Source organism: Peromyscus californicus, unplaced genomic scaffold (assembly GCF_007827085.1).
Source record: "Peromyscus californicus insignis strain IS unplaced genomic scaffold, ASM782708v3 Scaffold_18__1_contigs__length_77618521, whole genome shotgun sequence".
NCBI classification, from domain to species: domain Eukaryota; kingdom Metazoa; phylum Chordata; class Mammalia; order Rodentia; family Cricetidae; genus Peromyscus; species Peromyscus californicus.
Window position 1 is genome coordinate 788,124 of NW_026294480.1, and position 16,079 is coordinate 804,202.

The window sequence follows — 16,079 nt, forward strand, 5'->3', positions numbered from 1 at the left end:
CCAAAACCATGCACCAATGAGAAAATGGTTTTATGAGTTTTTTTCTTTTGTTGTTGTTACAAATAAGGTCATAAATCAAGGCATTTTCCAAATACATTCATAGGAACAACAGATCGACTGCTAATAGAAAAGTGGGGAAATCTCCACCAGAAGTTTCAGTTGCTATCTTGATGACAGTCTTAGCTTTTAGGTTGGTGAAAGCTAGTGGTCTGCTAAATTAATACATTGCAAGAATTTATCTAACAGTCATAAGGATAATATGTCTGACACAGAGGTGGTCAATGAGTAGCTAATTATTAAAGGGATTAAAGATAGTCCAGGATGAGGTCAAAAAAGTGGACAAAGATGATAGCAAGGTCCTGGAGAGAATTAAAGGGGGGAAGTAAATGCTAAAAAAAAAAAAAGATAGTCCAGGATAATTTGACTCCAGATCACAACATTCCAAATCTCCAAAATCATAGAAATTTTAGTCAGCCAATCAGCTTTCTGAATGCTTATCAAAGGTGTGGCTCTTTTCTGTGAACCTGAGTTCACAGGAACAATAGAGGAAAAGGGAGAGACAGACATGTGGGACCTGCCCTGTTCTGTCCACTAAATTCTGTAACTCTAAGCTGCTCTTAGAAATGAGGTCTAAATGGGACTCATTAATTCCTGAGACACTGGAAGGAGTCAGCTAGTATCTTGGTTATATCTGATACTTGGCTGTCAGGGGATGCAATGACTGTGACTGAGGAGATGAGGACACAGCCAGACATGCATCTTGGCCCATCCCAGGGAAGGCCCAATCACCAGGCCTGCCGTGGGTCACAAACATGGTCCTCTAAGTCACAACTCAAGGCCCCTGCCATACCTACTACCCTTGTCCTCTCTGAGGAGGACTGGTCTTGCCCAGTGTAGACCCAGTCCGGGCAGCATGCATGAGGGATTGCCTCTTGCTAGGGACATAGGTTGCACAGTCAGAGTAGCCCAGCCTGGATGTGGTGAGGGACAGCAGTGCCTGCCCTGCTCCTCAGGGCACTCGTAAGCTCTCTTTGAACAAGACACCCCTGATGGCACTGGAGGTAGACCCACTAGGTCAGGGGCAGTGTAAAGTTGTTGCTCTTCCTGTCTCGGAGGACTGGCCTCCCTATGATTCTGCTGGGGACTCACTTTCCCCAGTCTGCATTTACTCCCAGACTCCCGGGGTACAGGCTCTGCCATGTGTTGTGAGCCAAATACCCTGGGCATGGGCATATTGCTGGGTGTGAGACTCACTCACACATGGCTGCAGGGAATCTGGTCTCTCCTGGTAGTTTGACAGGGTCCATCCCTTTAGGTAACACACTAGATCTGGGAAGACAACAGATGTCCTTTGTGACTCCAGCTGCCAACACACACCCACATTTCCCTGGCTGTCTCCTGTCCTTCCGGCCAGGCACTCCAAAGTTTCCCTAACCTGTTCTGTGCCTTGTTGGCAAGACCTACCAGTCTCGATATGGTAAAGACAAAGCCTCTACTCAGGCCCTGCCCCAGTGCGATGTGGTCACCACCTCACCTGTTGTCAGTGGCTTTGTGATATTGTTAGGAACTGGTGGGCCCAGAGTCAAGTGTCCTGTAGTACTGGCGATGTCCTCAGGAAACATCATAGGACCCAGCCATAGACTCAGCCCAAGCTGCCAGCTGAACATCTACTGACCCCCTAGCTGTCTCCTCTTTTTGCAGCCTGTGTAGACACACCCTTGAGATAGGCCAGGCAGAGTCTGTAGCAGACCAGAGAAGGAGAGGACAGACTTACTCTACCTTCTCCTGCCTACAACCACCCTATCTAGGAGGGTCTATGTTGGTGAGCTTAGCTTTCAGATGATAGTGAGCAGGAGACCAAAGGAGGGCCACTCTGAGACAGCAGAAGTGTGAGGCTGGAGTTTGGTTGGTGACGTGGGCAGTGCCAGTTCACAGAAGGTGCCTGAGTTGGGCTCAGCTGCTGGAGGATGGCCAGAGAATGACCCTTTCCCTTCCCTACTGCTTCTGGGAGATGCTCTCCAGCCACAGGGGGCCACGGTGGGTGGGCAAGGGGCTCTTGAACTTTTCTGGGGGCTGGAGCAGAGACAGGCTCTGTTCGAACAGAGACCTCAGTGGGTATCTGGGCTCCACAAGAGCCCGGGAGGTAATTTTTCTTTTAGTATTCTTTCCTGTATATATGTATGCATATTTGTATGTATGTATGTGTTATGTATTATTAATTCATGGGACTCCATGTTGAGACTGGCTGGAGCTATGACCTTGGAAAGTGATGGGGCCCCTGGATGAAGCTCTGCCTGGCCCAGGGTCAGTCAGAACATCCCAAATGTTTTCTTGATGTATCACAGTCCTGACTATGAACACTTTTATTCCCATGAGGTGCTCTGGAGTGTCTCAGCAGCTCCTCTCTGCTCTCACTCAGCACCTATGTGATGTGAGTGGCATCTTCCCAGTAACTGTGGAAAGGAACTTGGTGATAGTGGGGTGAATCACTCCTAGGAATGCTCCCTGTGGGACCAGGGAAGGTCTGCCCAGGATGGGGTCCACTTGTGGGCAACCCTGTGCAGGCAGTGGAAGTGGCCAGGTCCTTGCCTGGGCTTTCTGAGCAGTGGTGACTAGGACTTGGCAGTCAGTAGGGACATTACAGGTGTTTGAGAACTCAGTATCATTCTTGGAGAATCCCAATGCTGTGATGCCCAAAAGTTCTCAAGAGAGATCCATCCTACCTCTCTTGATGGATAAATCTAATTAATCTTACCAGGAGTCTGATATTGGGGTAAAAACCTGAAAGATCAGAGAAGCAGGGGAGCAGCCACCAGTGACTTCCTACCTCTTCTGTTTCCTCTAACCAAAAGGCCTAGATCCTGTTTCAGGCCCACCTTACCACTTCCTGTCCCCCTCTCTACAGTCTTCCAAACCTCTATGGTTAATTGGTGGTTAGCTCCACCCTCTGACTCCAAGCAAACTTTATTTCTCAGAACACAAACAAAATATCACACAACACTCTCTGGCTGCACAACTCTTAGGTCACCTGGTCAGCCCTTGGCCATGGTCTCCCTGAAGGAAGCCTGTGTTGAATATGTAAACAGAAACTTGGACCACTTGACTGTCTGTCTTGGCACAACAACCGGATGGATCTACAACCAGATGGGTCTCTTGTGTTTCTTGGGTCCCTCCTTCCTTAACAAAGTCTAGTTTCTCAGATGTCTCAACCTTCTGGAGCAAGGACCCTGAGGTGTCTGTGGCTCTGTGGCTCCTTGAGGTCTCCCTCCAAGGCTTGAGAGCATTCAATGTATCAGAGCTTGTGGCTTTTGATTGATATGCTGGTTAGTAGTTTGTAAACTTGACACAAACTTGGGTCATCTGGTAAGAGGGGATCTCAACTGAGAAACTGCCTTCATCAGATTGGCCTATGGGCAAGACTTTGGAGGCATTTTCTTGATTAATGATTGCTGTAGGAGGACCCAGTAAGCACATTCCTCCATGGTTTCTACTTCAGCTCCAGACTCCAGGTTCCCACACTGAATTCCTGCGATCGGGATGTGTAAGCCAAATAAACCTTTCCTTCTCAAGTTGGTTTTTGTCGTGGTGGTTTGTTTGTTTGTTTGTTTGTTTTCAGAGCAACGAAAAGCAAACAAAGCCAGAAACTGGTCCCAGAGGGTGGGCTCACAGACTTGACCATGTTTGTGGAAGGAGTGTGAAAGTGTGTGGAACTTTGAGCTAGAAAAGCCATTGAGAGTTCAAAACTTGATGTGGGTTGTTCTGTGGGAGCTAGGAGGTTGGGGTATTGAAAGAAATGAAGACAATGGAGGCCTGGCATGTAAAGTTTCAGAGGAACACTTAAAAGTCCCTTAGAGACTCTATCAAGGCAGTTTGTATAATAGAGTTGAATTGAAAATCTCTGGTTTCTGATCAACTGGGGCTAGAGAATCAGCTTCAATTAAGAAGGCACCATCACCACTGATTTGAAACCTTCACTGGGACAATGGATGTTGCTTAGCTGGGCCTGCAAAATCAGCTGTGATTAAGAAGAAATGAACAGCAGGGCATTGGTGGTGCATGTCTTTAGTCCCAGCACTTGAGAGGCAGCAGCAGGTGGATCTCTGTGAGTTCAAGGCTAGCGTGAGTTCCAGGACAGGCTCCAAAGCTACACAGAGAAACCCTGTCTTGAAAGAAGAAGAAGAAGAAGAAGAAGAAGAAGAAGAAGAAGAAGAAGAAGAAGAAAGCATCATTGAGGTGAAATCTCCTGGGAAATATTCCCATGGAGGTCAGCATATGGAAATTATAGTTCAAGAGGGCCGAGGCTGTACCTTGTGTAAGTTATTTACCCACTTGATATGTGTAAGAGTCTCCCCTCAGGCATTGGTTTTGGCAGAACGGAGACTGTAGAATGGAAGGAGGGCATGAGACTTGATACAGTGAGGCAGAGTCTCATCAAGGTCAGGGGTCCTTGGGAGGGCAGGCATGGACAAAGCACAGCGTGGCAAGGACAGAAGTTTCAGCATCCCAGAATGGGGCTGGGCATGTGTAAAGGGTGCCCACCAGCATCCAGGACCTAGTTCTCAGGACCCCATGACTTAGAACAGGAAGTCAGGCCTGAACTGAGGTATGGTACCCTTTCTGCCTTGACATCCATCCCATGGTCTATTGTGTCTGTGATGGCCTGGGGCAGGGAAGAGATGGCCCATCCAGGTAAGTGTCATCTCCTTTTTTTCTCCTGTCCCTGGGCCCTGAGTGTAGGAATCAGGATATCAGGTAGATATTCAGCCACCAAGCCAAGCTAGGACGCTATCTCAGGAATCTGAGATATGTTTCACAGGCTAACCTCCATGGCTAGCATCACACCCAGGCTCCTTATACCTGCCTTGGTTTATTTCTCTGTTGTTGTGATAAACATTGACCAAAACCAACTTGGGGATGGAAAGGGTTTATTTGGTTTACATATTACAGTCCATCACTGAGGGAGGACAAAGCAGGCACTCAGGTCAGGAACCTGAAGATAAGACCACCAAGAAATGCTGTTTAGTGGGTTGTTCCCTCTGGCTTGCTCGGCTGCCTTTCTTCTATAGCTGAGGACCACCTGCCCGTGGGTGGCACTGCCCCAAGTGGATTGGGCTCGCCTACATCAGTTAGCAATTAAGAAAATGACCCCACAGACATGCCCACAGGCCAATCCCATGGAAGCCATTCCTCAGCTGAGGTTCATTCTTTCCCGGTGTGTCAAGTTGACAATTGAAGCTAACCATGGCATGCCAATCAATCCAATCAATTCAAGAACACTTGGGAAAAACCCACAAGGCATCTTTGCGATGGTCTACCAGTTCCCCGGATTTCCAAACCTAGGCCAGAGTTTCCTAGGTGAGTGAATGAAAAGGCCCTGTGACTGGAGCAGCACTGTGACTGGAGTAGTGAGATGGGAACATGGGGCAGCCAGAGCAGCAGGAGAGTGTGGTGATATTGTGTTCCCCAAAATATTGTGCACCCTAATAAACTTATCTGGGGTCAGAGAACAGAACAGCCACTAGATACAGAGGCCAGAAAATGGTGGCACACACACCTTTAATCCTAGCATTCCAGAGGCAGAGATCTGTCTGAATATCTGTGAGTTCAAGGCCACACTGGAAACAGCCAGGCATGGTGACTCACCGCCTTTAATCCCAGGAAGTGATGGCAGGAGGCAGAAAGGTATATAAGGCGTGAGGACAAGGAACTAGAAGCTTTTAGGCTGGTTAAGCTTTCAGGCTTTTAGCAGCAGTTCAGCTGAGATTCATTCCAGATGAGGACTCAGAGGCTTCCAGTCTGAGGAAACAGGATCAGCTGAGGAACTGGCAAGGCGAGGTGACTGTGGCTTGTTCTGCTTCTCTGATCTTTTAGCGTTCACCCCCAATACCTGGCTCCGGGTTTGGTTTTATTAATAAGACCTTTTAAGATTCGTGCTACAGGGGAGTGATGTAGAATATTTTAAGATGTATTACATTTGTTTACTCTGTGGAACATTTGTTTAATGATGCAAAGATATGTTGCATTCTTTTATGTTGCATTTGTTAACTCTGTAAAGCTGTGTTACTTTTCCTGTCTAAACACCCTGATTGGTCTAATAAAGAGCTGAATGGCCCATAGCAAGGCAGAAAAAGGATAGGCGGGGCTGGTAGGCAGAGAGAATAAATAGAAGGAGAACTCTGGGAGGAAAAGAAAGAGCAAGAGAACAAAGAGAGGGGGATGCTAGGGGCCGGCCACCCGGCCACCCCGGCCACCCAGCCAGTCATGGAGTAAGAGTGAAAGCAAGATATAGAGAAGTAAGAAAAGGAAAAAGCCCAGAGGCAAAAGATAGATGGGATAATTTAAAGTTAAGAAAAGCTGGCAAGAAACAAGCCAAGCTAAGGCCAGCCATTCATAAGTAATAAGCCTCTGTGTGGTTTACTTGGGACCTAGGCGGTGGGCCCCCAAAGAGCCAAAGAGCCAAAAGAATAAGAGTCAAAACAACCAACTTCAGGAGAGACCTGGGAGTCCCAAGCGTAGAGTCCTCATGATCTGTGAGGACGATCTTGGGTGACTTGAGTTGGCTGGGGTGACATTGCTCAGCAGGGTTTCCACGGACTAGTAAGCAGGTGTCAGGTCCAGGGATCTGGATTAGTCTGGGGATCCCAACTTGGGCTCACCTCTCCCTGAGAGTGTTTCTCCATGTAAATTAGATTGTTCCTCTGAAAGCATTATTCATAATTCATTGTCTCAAGTGACATGATGTATAGGGGTACTCAGTCTGATGAGTGTGGGACAGTCCTGTCTCCATTCCCATGCAAGGCAGCACCATATCTCCCCAATCCTCAGTCCTCCCTCCCCTGTCACTCCCCGTACACCTCCCTCCCCATCCCCAGTTGTACAGACTGGACCTTAGCGCACATTTTGTGTGAATTTGCTCTGTGCTGGCGCCCTCTGCTGGTCCAGTCGTGTGGTGCGGCTAGCGGTTTCCTGAGTTAGCTTGTTCAGCCTAAAGTCACAGGACCCTACTATTCCTCATTCCCTGCTCAGCTCTATGAACCATGCATGCCCAAGCCAAGGAGGGTCAGAGCTGGAACAGTGTTCTCTCGGGCCAGGAACACAGGCTGCTCACCAGCAAGTGAGCACTGTCCCTATGGCCGAAGGCCGCTGCTCAGGCTCTCACCAACAGGAAGGAGCCCGCCGAACATGTCCTCTCTTGAGTAACACTGCTGGAGGTGAGACTGCCTGCCAAGTTGTTACTTTCCTGCATGCTCCCTTGTGGCTGGCCTAAGTTGTTGCTGTCCTCTGACCTGGCTCCTGGGTGACTCAAGGTTAGGGGTTCTGGTAAACAGGCCTCCCGGCCTCCACACGGGCTCCCCAGACCCCCCTCTTCCTTCTGTACTGCAACAGGGCGGCCTGCTCTTTCATTTCTGCCAGGCTCTGCCCAAAGTTCCACTGGCCTGAGGATGCCCACAGCAGGGGGGCAGCCTGAAGCTTCCTTTTTCGTTTAGGGACCTCTAGTTAACTTTTCATTTTTATTGTTGTTTTGTTTTTTGAGACAGGGTCTCTCTGTATTCCTGGCACTCACCTTGTAGACCAGGCTGGCCTTGAACTCTCAGAGCTCGGCCTGCTGCTGCTTCTTAAGTGCTGGGATTAAAGGTGTGTGCCACCATGCCTGGCTCCTTTTCCTTGTTTTTAGCTTGTTCTCTTCAGATACTGGAAAGGGGCTGGGCATGCTTTCTTTCACTCACTGTATCCTGGGCTTACTTGCTCTCTCTCATCCCTCCCTTATGGGGCTGCTTGTCTGCCATGTGGCTGCTTGCTAGCCTCTGTGCCTAACTCAGAAGGCATGGCTTTTTCTCGTCCTCTTCTCCATCCCTTGTCCAGGAAGCTGTGGAGACAGGATATCACTGTGTGCTCCTGACTGGCCTGGAACTTGCTATGAAGACCAGGCAGGTCTCACAGAGGTCTGCCTGCCTCTGCCTCCCTAGTGCTTGGATTAAAAGCTCAAGTCACCACACAGGCGAGAGCCTCCTTTTGGTGAGTGAGACACAGAAAAATCTGATGGATAATAGAAAATATGGCTATACCTTGGAATCAAGAAATTTATAAAAAGAAATTATGCTTGTCCCATTCACAAGTTCTAGTTTAATTTGTCTAGAAGGGGATTCAAGCATTGGTAATTTTTAAACTTCTCAGATGCTGTTAATGGTAGTTGTGATTTGAGTCCTGCTGATTTGAGAGAATCTAGAATCATCCAGGAGATGAACCTCCAGGCACACCTTTGAAGGCTTCTGTAAATAATGTTAGCCTCTGAGAACATCTGCAAGGGGTTATCTTCATTATGTTAATTGACATGGCAAGACTCAGCTTTGTGGGCAAGAGATCCCTGTGGTGGTATTGTGTTCCCCGAAATATTGTGCACCCTAATAAACTTATCTGGGGTCAGAGACAGAACAACCACAATATTAAACATAGAGGATAGGCAGTGGTAGCACACGCCTTTAATCCCAGCACTTGGGAGGCAGAGCTAGGCAGAAATCCATGTGTTCAAGGATACAGCCAAGCATGGTGACTCACACCTTTAATCCCAGGGCGTGATGGCAGAAAGCAGAAAGGTATATAAGGCGTGAAGACCAGAAACTAGAAGCATTTGGCTGGTTAAGCATTTGGCTGGTTAAGCTTTCGGGCTTCTAGCAGCAGTTCAGCTGAGAGCCATTCGGATATGAGGACACAGAGGCTTCCAGTCTGAGGAAACAAGACCAGCTGAGAAGTTGGCCAGGTGAGGTTAGCTGTGGCTTGTTCTGTCTCTCTGATCTTCCAGTGTTCACCCCAATACCTGGCTCCGGGTTTGATTTTATTAATAAGAACTTTTAAGACTCTTGCTACAGATTCCGGAATGCATAAGATGGAGAAAGTGTGCTCAGTGCCTCTCTGCTTTCTGATTGTGAATGGGATGTGACCAGATGGCATTTTAACTTGCCCACCATGAGGGACTGTGTCCTTGAGCCAGAATAAACAATTTTTTTAACTCAGTTGCTTTCTCAGTATGTTGTCACAGGGAGGGAAACTAAGACATGAGTAAATGTAAATTCATTGTGTTGTTTGTTCTGTTTAGAACTACTTGAAGTTTTCCAAACAATTTTAATTCTTCCCGTCTAGAAGCTTTCAAAAAAAGCTAGGCATTCCATCAAACCCAGTAATAGGCTAGGCAAGCTTCAAGGACAGTAGGTGCCTTTTGATAACTCAGAAAGCAATGAGTCCCCCTTTGACCAGAACCTTTACATAGAGCATCATCGGGGCCAAAGGGCAGGCTGGCCTGGTATTCACTATGTAGTTCAAGCTGGACTTGGGCTAATGTTTGTGGATTTTATGTAGTGTTTGGTATCTTTAATTAGTTGGGTAGTTTGTGTTGGTTGAGGGTGGGTTGTTTTGTGTGTGTGTGTGTGTGTGTGTGTGTGTGTGTGTGTGTGTGTGTGTGTGTGCCTGCTTGTTCATTGGTTTTTGCTTGCTTGTTTGGTTGTTTTCCAGACATGGTCTTACTATATAGGCCTAGCTTGCTTGGAACTAGCTATGTAGATCATGAGGCCCTGAACTCACAGACATCCACCTGCTTCTGCGATCCTGGGAGTACTTGTTTTAAGGGACTGTGCCATCTCCCCAGGCTTCATTTTTTTGGCTTTTTAAAAATCCTATTTTGTAGGCCAGGTTCTTCTTGAATTTGTTGCATGGTGGAGCCTGGCCATGAACTCTCGAGACTTCCACCTCCACCTTCCTAGTGGTAGAATCCCATGTTTGTGATACTGTACCCAGTTAGTGTTTGGTTTTGTTGTTGTTATTGCAATGACAAAAAGGGTTTTATTAGGTAGCTGAAGTTGACTGGAATTTATGAGCCTAAGGCTCCCAGTTGCTGGAATGACAGATACTAACACAATACTTGGCTTACTTTAACATTTTTGGGGAGTATTAGTTACGTTTTAAAATATGCCTCAATTTAAACTTATCTAATATGTTCACGACAAAGCTCAAGATCTGCATTTTTCACCAGATGCTACAGAGGTGACCTGTGCACAGAGTGACGTGTGCACAGAGTGACGTGTGCACAGAGTGACGAGTCTCCTCAGTCCAGTGCCTTAGGAGACCCAGGATGTTGATGCCTCTCACTGTGGGTAGTGGTAACTTAGAGGAAAGCAGGGTCTCAGGCTGTACCAGAAGAATTAGACTCTATGTTTAAATAATAAAGGTGGGGTGCTGGAACGATGGCTCAGGGTTTTAGGATACTTACTGCTCCTGCAGAAGACCAGAGTTTGATTCCCAGGACTCACCTCAGGCATCTTTCAACTGCCTGTATGGCCAGCTCCAGGAAGACATGACACCTCCCGCACATGTGGGCACACGAGCATCCGTGTTGATATTACAGGAAGGAAGGAGAACAGAGACTTCCTCTGAGGTAGTTTAGACCAAGATCGAGCCCAGATTTGAATTCTCCACTTTCCTCCCTGTATCTTGGGTCTGTTCACAGTCTGTGTTGTCTGTGGTCTGTCCCTAGTTTGTCTTTTGTCCGTGTTTGACCCTAAAATATGCCTTTGACCTATATTTATTGAACATCACAGAAACCTGATGTGGGAAATGAATGAGGAGCACTTAAAAAAATGGGTGTGCATGCCCGTGTGTGTGTGTGTGTGTGTGTGTGTGTGTGTGTGTGTGTGTGTGTGTGTGCGCATGCACATTCTGAGTCCATGCATGGAAGAGTACATTATTTAAGAGTAAAGCTATGGCAGGTGTCAGGAATTTTTCTCAAGGTGACATAAAATCTGACAAGTGCTATCCATTTAAAGAATAGATTCTGATATTTCAAGGCCATGTTTGTGTTGTAACTCTTTTATTGATGCTAATACTTTAATAATTTTTTTTCAGAATATGAAAATTTATTATTGCATTTCTGTTGTCAAAATTTAGGATCTTGGTCTTTCCTTCTTGCCTTTGTACAGGGCCAAAAGGGACACATTGGCTACTTTAACAACCTTAAAGCGGACTCCAGGAATATCACCTACAGCATGACCTTTTCGACCAAATCCAGCAACCAGAACTTCATCATTTTCCTCAATGAAGTTCAAGCAGCCATTGTTGGGCACGAAAGCTGTGATCTTCTTGCCGTTCTTGATGAGCTGCACCCTGACACACTTCCTGATGGCGGAATTTGGCTGTTTGGCTTCAACCCCTACTTTTTCCAGCACAATTCCCTTGGCATGAGAGGCACCTCCAAACGGATTGGCCTTCAGGGCTGTGCCCAAGTGGGCGTTCTTGTATTGTTCATCATGCCACTTCTGGTCCCGTCGGTGGCTGCGGAGCTTCCTGGCAGTACGGAGACCGCGACACTTGCCCATCTTGCCGGCACCACGGGGCCGAGAGAAAGAGCAATACTTTAATAAATTTAAACCAGTGGTGGAAAAAAAAGAATAAAGCTATGCATTCAGTTTTGGTTGTAAAAGTTGATTACATGAGCAATCTAAGGCATAGTAATTGTTTTCCTGAAGACATGTTAAGTTTAAACTGATTGAGTACATAGTAGGACAGCAGATAGATGGCACAATATTAAATTATCTCAAGGCCTATTATCAACTTGGTTGCAAGGTCTGAAAAATGTTTAGTCTCCTCAAAGGCAAAAGGTATTTTCAGAAAAACAAATTACCATACAGACACACACAGATACACAAACACACAGACACACAGACACACACAGACACACACAGACACACACACACACACACACACACACACACACACACACACATACACACAGAGACACAATTTTAAAAAGTAGTAATAATACATCTTTAAAAAAATAAAAAGCTTCTTCTTTTCCTCCTCCTCCTCCTCCTCCTCCTCCTCCTCCTCCTCCTCCTCCTCCTCCTCCTTCTTTTGGAAAACACCAAATGGCAGACAATGCTGGTGCAGCAGGAGGGCCCAGAGGACCCAGGGGCCCAGGATTAGGAGGCTGTGGTGGCAACGAGGCTACTGGGCTCGTGGAGGTAAAGCTGAAGACAAGGAGTGGATCCCCGGCACCAAGCTGAGCTGCCTGGTTAAGGACATGAAGATCAAGTCCCTGGAAGAGATCTACCTGTTCTCCCTTCCCATTAAGGAGTCCGAGATCATTGACTTTTTCCTGGGTGCATCCCTAAAGGATGAGGTTCTAAAGATCATGCCAGTGCAGAAGCAGACTCAGGCTGGCCAGCGGACCAGGTTCAAGCTAAGGCCACCTTCGATGCCATCTCCAAAAGCTATAGCTACCTGACCCCCGACTTCTGGAAAGAGACTGTGTTCACCAAATCTCCTTATCAGGAGTTTACTGACCATCTTGTGAAAACCCACACCTCTGTCTGTTCAGAGGACCCAGGCTCCAGCTGTGGCCACCACATAAGGGTTTTTATACAAGAAAAATAAAGTGAATTAAATCTGTTAAATTTTTTTTTTTAAAGCTAGTAACTTTGGGCAGTCTGCAAGCACATTTGTCAAGCATTTCTCTAAAGTGTCTTCCAGTTCTAACTGCAAACGTTTCTAACTTACCTCTGATCTATGACCTAATGGGAGGGGGAAATCAATCTGCTCACTTCCTTTGAGATTCTTCCTTAGTTCTAACAGCCTGTCTGATTTGCTCAGGTCCAGGCAGTTCTTAGGAAACAAGAGTGTAGCCATGCTGCCATCTTGTGTCCATGATTGGAAGACTCACTTAAGTCAACTAGAAAAGGAATAGGAGGGAGGTCTGGTGGAAGGTTGAAGCCAAGTCACAGATGTGGTAACCACGCCACGCACATTAACTTACAAGGGGCTGTCAGATATCTCAGCCTGCACCACAGAGCAATCCCCAGGACGCACAAGGTGGGAGGAGAGAGTATATGTAATAAAAAGTGAAGTTTAATATTTTTATTTATTGTGTGCGTGTGCGTAGGCATGAGCATGGGCATGTGCCACAGCTCAAGTGTTGAGGTCAGAGGACAGCTCGGTGGAATCAGTTCTCCTCTTTACAGAGTAGAGAATTGAGCTTTCCATTTATTCTGAGATGGATGACCTCCTCCTTCCCTTTCCTCTCATTCGATGATAGGAGTTTGTGCTGCTGCTTGTTCTGCCATAAAGTGCTCCAAGCTGGAGAGTGACAGCTTGAAGGACGCCGTATCTGAGCATTTCTATTTAGTAATAGATTCTGCTCCTGAGAAGTAGTTGGTCCTCAAGGTTTTTCTTAAACTTGAGCTTGGGTTTTTCAAAGCCAGAAGGGGGAACATCATTTAAGCAAGAATTTTGTACTATTTTGGGGACCTTGTTTCAGGATTTCTTCTGAGGACCACTGAAGGTGGTCATCAAGGTCACTACAAACCAAGCCACAATCTAGGCATGTGTTTGTCCTAGGCTGGGAATTTAATATCTTCTTTCTTTCTGACAGGGAAGGATTCCCCGTTAGTCCGTATGTTCAATGCCTGTTTTGGAGAGCAAAATATTTTTTCGATAGTTCTGGCCAAAATCTCCAGCTGGCAACTATCCCTTGGGACAGGGATCAGAGATATCTTAGAGTTAGTTAATCACTGATAGCTGGCTCTAGGGGCACTTCATGAGTTTTACCTTGGATGAGATTGAATTTTTTAAAGCATAGTTTTCTTTGATTAGCCACAGGACTTTGTCCGAACCTACCCCTCTTCTTTGTGCTTATCATACCTCTAAAGGAAAATGAAATGAGCTGTCTCCGTTATGCCCATTAATCTAGAGGAGCCCTGGACAAGTTTGAGTGTGGATGATTGTGAACTTTGATTTATGATAGACTCTAGAGGGAGATTCTCTTCCTTGTCCTCCTCCCTACTCTCCAATCTTGAATGTCTACAACTATTCAGGATGTACTGGGTTAGCCCCAGAGATGGACCTACATTTCCTCCATTCCTTTTTGGTTGTCACTCATACCCCATCTTTTCTATTGGAAAGATACCTCTTGTTTAAACTCAAGGTTAAACTATTTCTCCCTATGGGGCAGCATTATTGCTTTCCTCTATTAGAGAGCAATGTCAAGATCTCAGCATGGACAGATGGGGATATAATAGGAGGGATTAAAATGGCCATCCCTATGGGCATACATCTTAAGGGCCTTATCTATTTCCTCTATCAAAAACAGCATCTCCTCAAGTCTGAAGGCAAAGTGATATTGACTCCCATAACAGGAAGACTAAAGAAACAAGGATTTCTAATTAAAAGTTCTAACCCATGTCATACTCTCATCCTTGTTAAGGACGGACCCAACAAATGGATGCTACTCCACACTCTCCATCTGATCCATGAGGTTGTGAGTCCATTCCACACAGTAGTCCCTAACCCTTATGCTCTCCTCACGCAGTCCCTTTCCTGTGACCCATCATTCACTGCTACATATTAAGGATGCTTTCTTTTGTATGTTGCCCCATCCAGTCAGTCACTTTTATTTGCTTGTAAGGAAGCCACTCAGAGAGCAGGGCAAGCCGCTTGTATTGTCCTCCCACAGGGGTTCCCAGATAGCCCTCATTTATTTGGCTTAGCATTTTCCCAAGACTTGAAGGAATACTTTAGTACAGAGACCACCCTCATCCAATGTACAGGTAACCTCTTTCTATACAAGCTGACTGAAGAACTTATTTCCTGAGGAACAAAATCCATTCTTAATGTCTTGGCTGACAGGGACTGTTTCAAGGAAAGGCCCAGCTATGTAAAACCAAAGTTACTTAATTTGGATTTGCTTTTGTTTGGGGGTAGGGGCTTGTTTTGTTCAACCAAACCAGAGCCTTGGAATCTGAATAGATCCACTCCATCTTAATCATCCATTCAAAACAGCCAACCATTAAACTGGTGAGAGCATTTCTAAACATGACAGGATATTCTAGAATTTGGGTCCCTGGTTATTCAGAAATAGCTAAACCTCTATACCAGGCCCTCAAGGAAACCTAGTCTCAGGGACTAACCAGACTTAAATGGATTCCTGAGTTCTAGGAGGCTTTTTAGAATTTAAGGAGGCATTAACCAAGGACTCCACCCTAGGGTTGCCTACTGAGTCAAAGTTTCATGTGCATGTGACTGAGAGATGAGGCGTAGCTTTGAGGATGATTACCCAGCTCATAGGGCCCTCTTCTCAGCCTGTAAGATACCGAAGTAAGGAATTAGATCAGGTGGCAAAGATCTGGCCTAGATGCTTATGTATAGTTGCTGCTATTAGAATCCTGACTCCTGAAACCCCCCAAATGTATCCTTGTGTACCCCTCATGGTCTATAAGCTTTATGATATAGGGCTATGGTAATGTACAAGGGAAACCTTCAGCAGACTCCTTAAAATCAATTCTTGATGTGGGAGGAACCTGAAATTTAAGGCTTGACAAAAACTAAACCCAGTCACCTATCTCCCAGAGGAGGAGGAGGAGGAGCCTGTCCACTCTTGTGAGGAACTCCTCATGGATAGCCATGCAGCTCATCTTAACCTCTCAGATCAACCATTAAAACACCCCAGCTTGAGCCTATCCAGACGGAAGTTCCTTTTTGAAAGAAGGGATCTGATATCCCAGTTATTCAACAATTCTGGCTTGGATGTACTCATCAGGACTGATATCTAGGAACTCAAGTGCTCAGCTTATAAAGCTGATAGATCTCGCTGGAGCTCTGGGACTGTCCCAAGGGAACAGAGTTGATATTCATAGACTATAAATGTGTCTACCTCATCTTTATGCCAACATAGTCATTTGGAAAGAAAGAGGCCTCCTGATTGCATCTGGGACCTCTATAAAGCATTCCAAAAAAATCCTTAGGTTTCTGGATGCAGCCCATCTATTCATTCAACTGGCTACAATTCACTGTCCTGATGTGTGTGTGTGTGTGTGTGTGTGTGTGTGTGTGTGTGTGTGTGTAATATGATATATAATATATATGGTAATTGTGGTAGTTTGAATGTAATTGGCCCCCATAAGCTCACAGGGAGGGGTACTATTGAGGGGTGTGGCTTTGTTGGAGTAGGTGTGGCCTTGTTGGAGGAAGTGTGTCACTGTGGGTTTGGACTTTAAGTTCTCCTTTGCTCAAGCTATGCTCAGTTCACTTCCTGTTGCCTG

At 46.2% G+C, this 16,079-nt stretch overlaps 1 protein-coding gene across 1 annotated transcript; it reads right to left on the reverse strand.

Moving 5' to 3' along the window:
• Positions 1–10,882: 10,882 nt before the first annotated feature.
• On the reverse strand, positions 10,883–11,400 carry LOC128113198 (40S ribosomal protein S23-like). Its single transcript, XM_052742787.1, has one exon. The coding sequence runs from the start codon at positions 11,361–11,363 to the stop codon at positions 10,932–10,934; it is 432 nt and encodes a 143-aa protein (XP_052598747.1). The 5' UTR covers positions 11,364–11,400; the 3' UTR covers positions 10,883–10,931.
• Between the last annotated feature and the right edge of the window lie 4,679 nt (positions 11,401–16,079).

What these genes read in the sequence shown, in the direction of transcription:
- LOC128113198 (XM_052742787.1), bottom strand. Translation starts at nt 11,363, where the DNA reads ATGGGCAAGTGTCGCGGTCTCCGTACTGCCAGGAAGCTCCGCAGCCAC.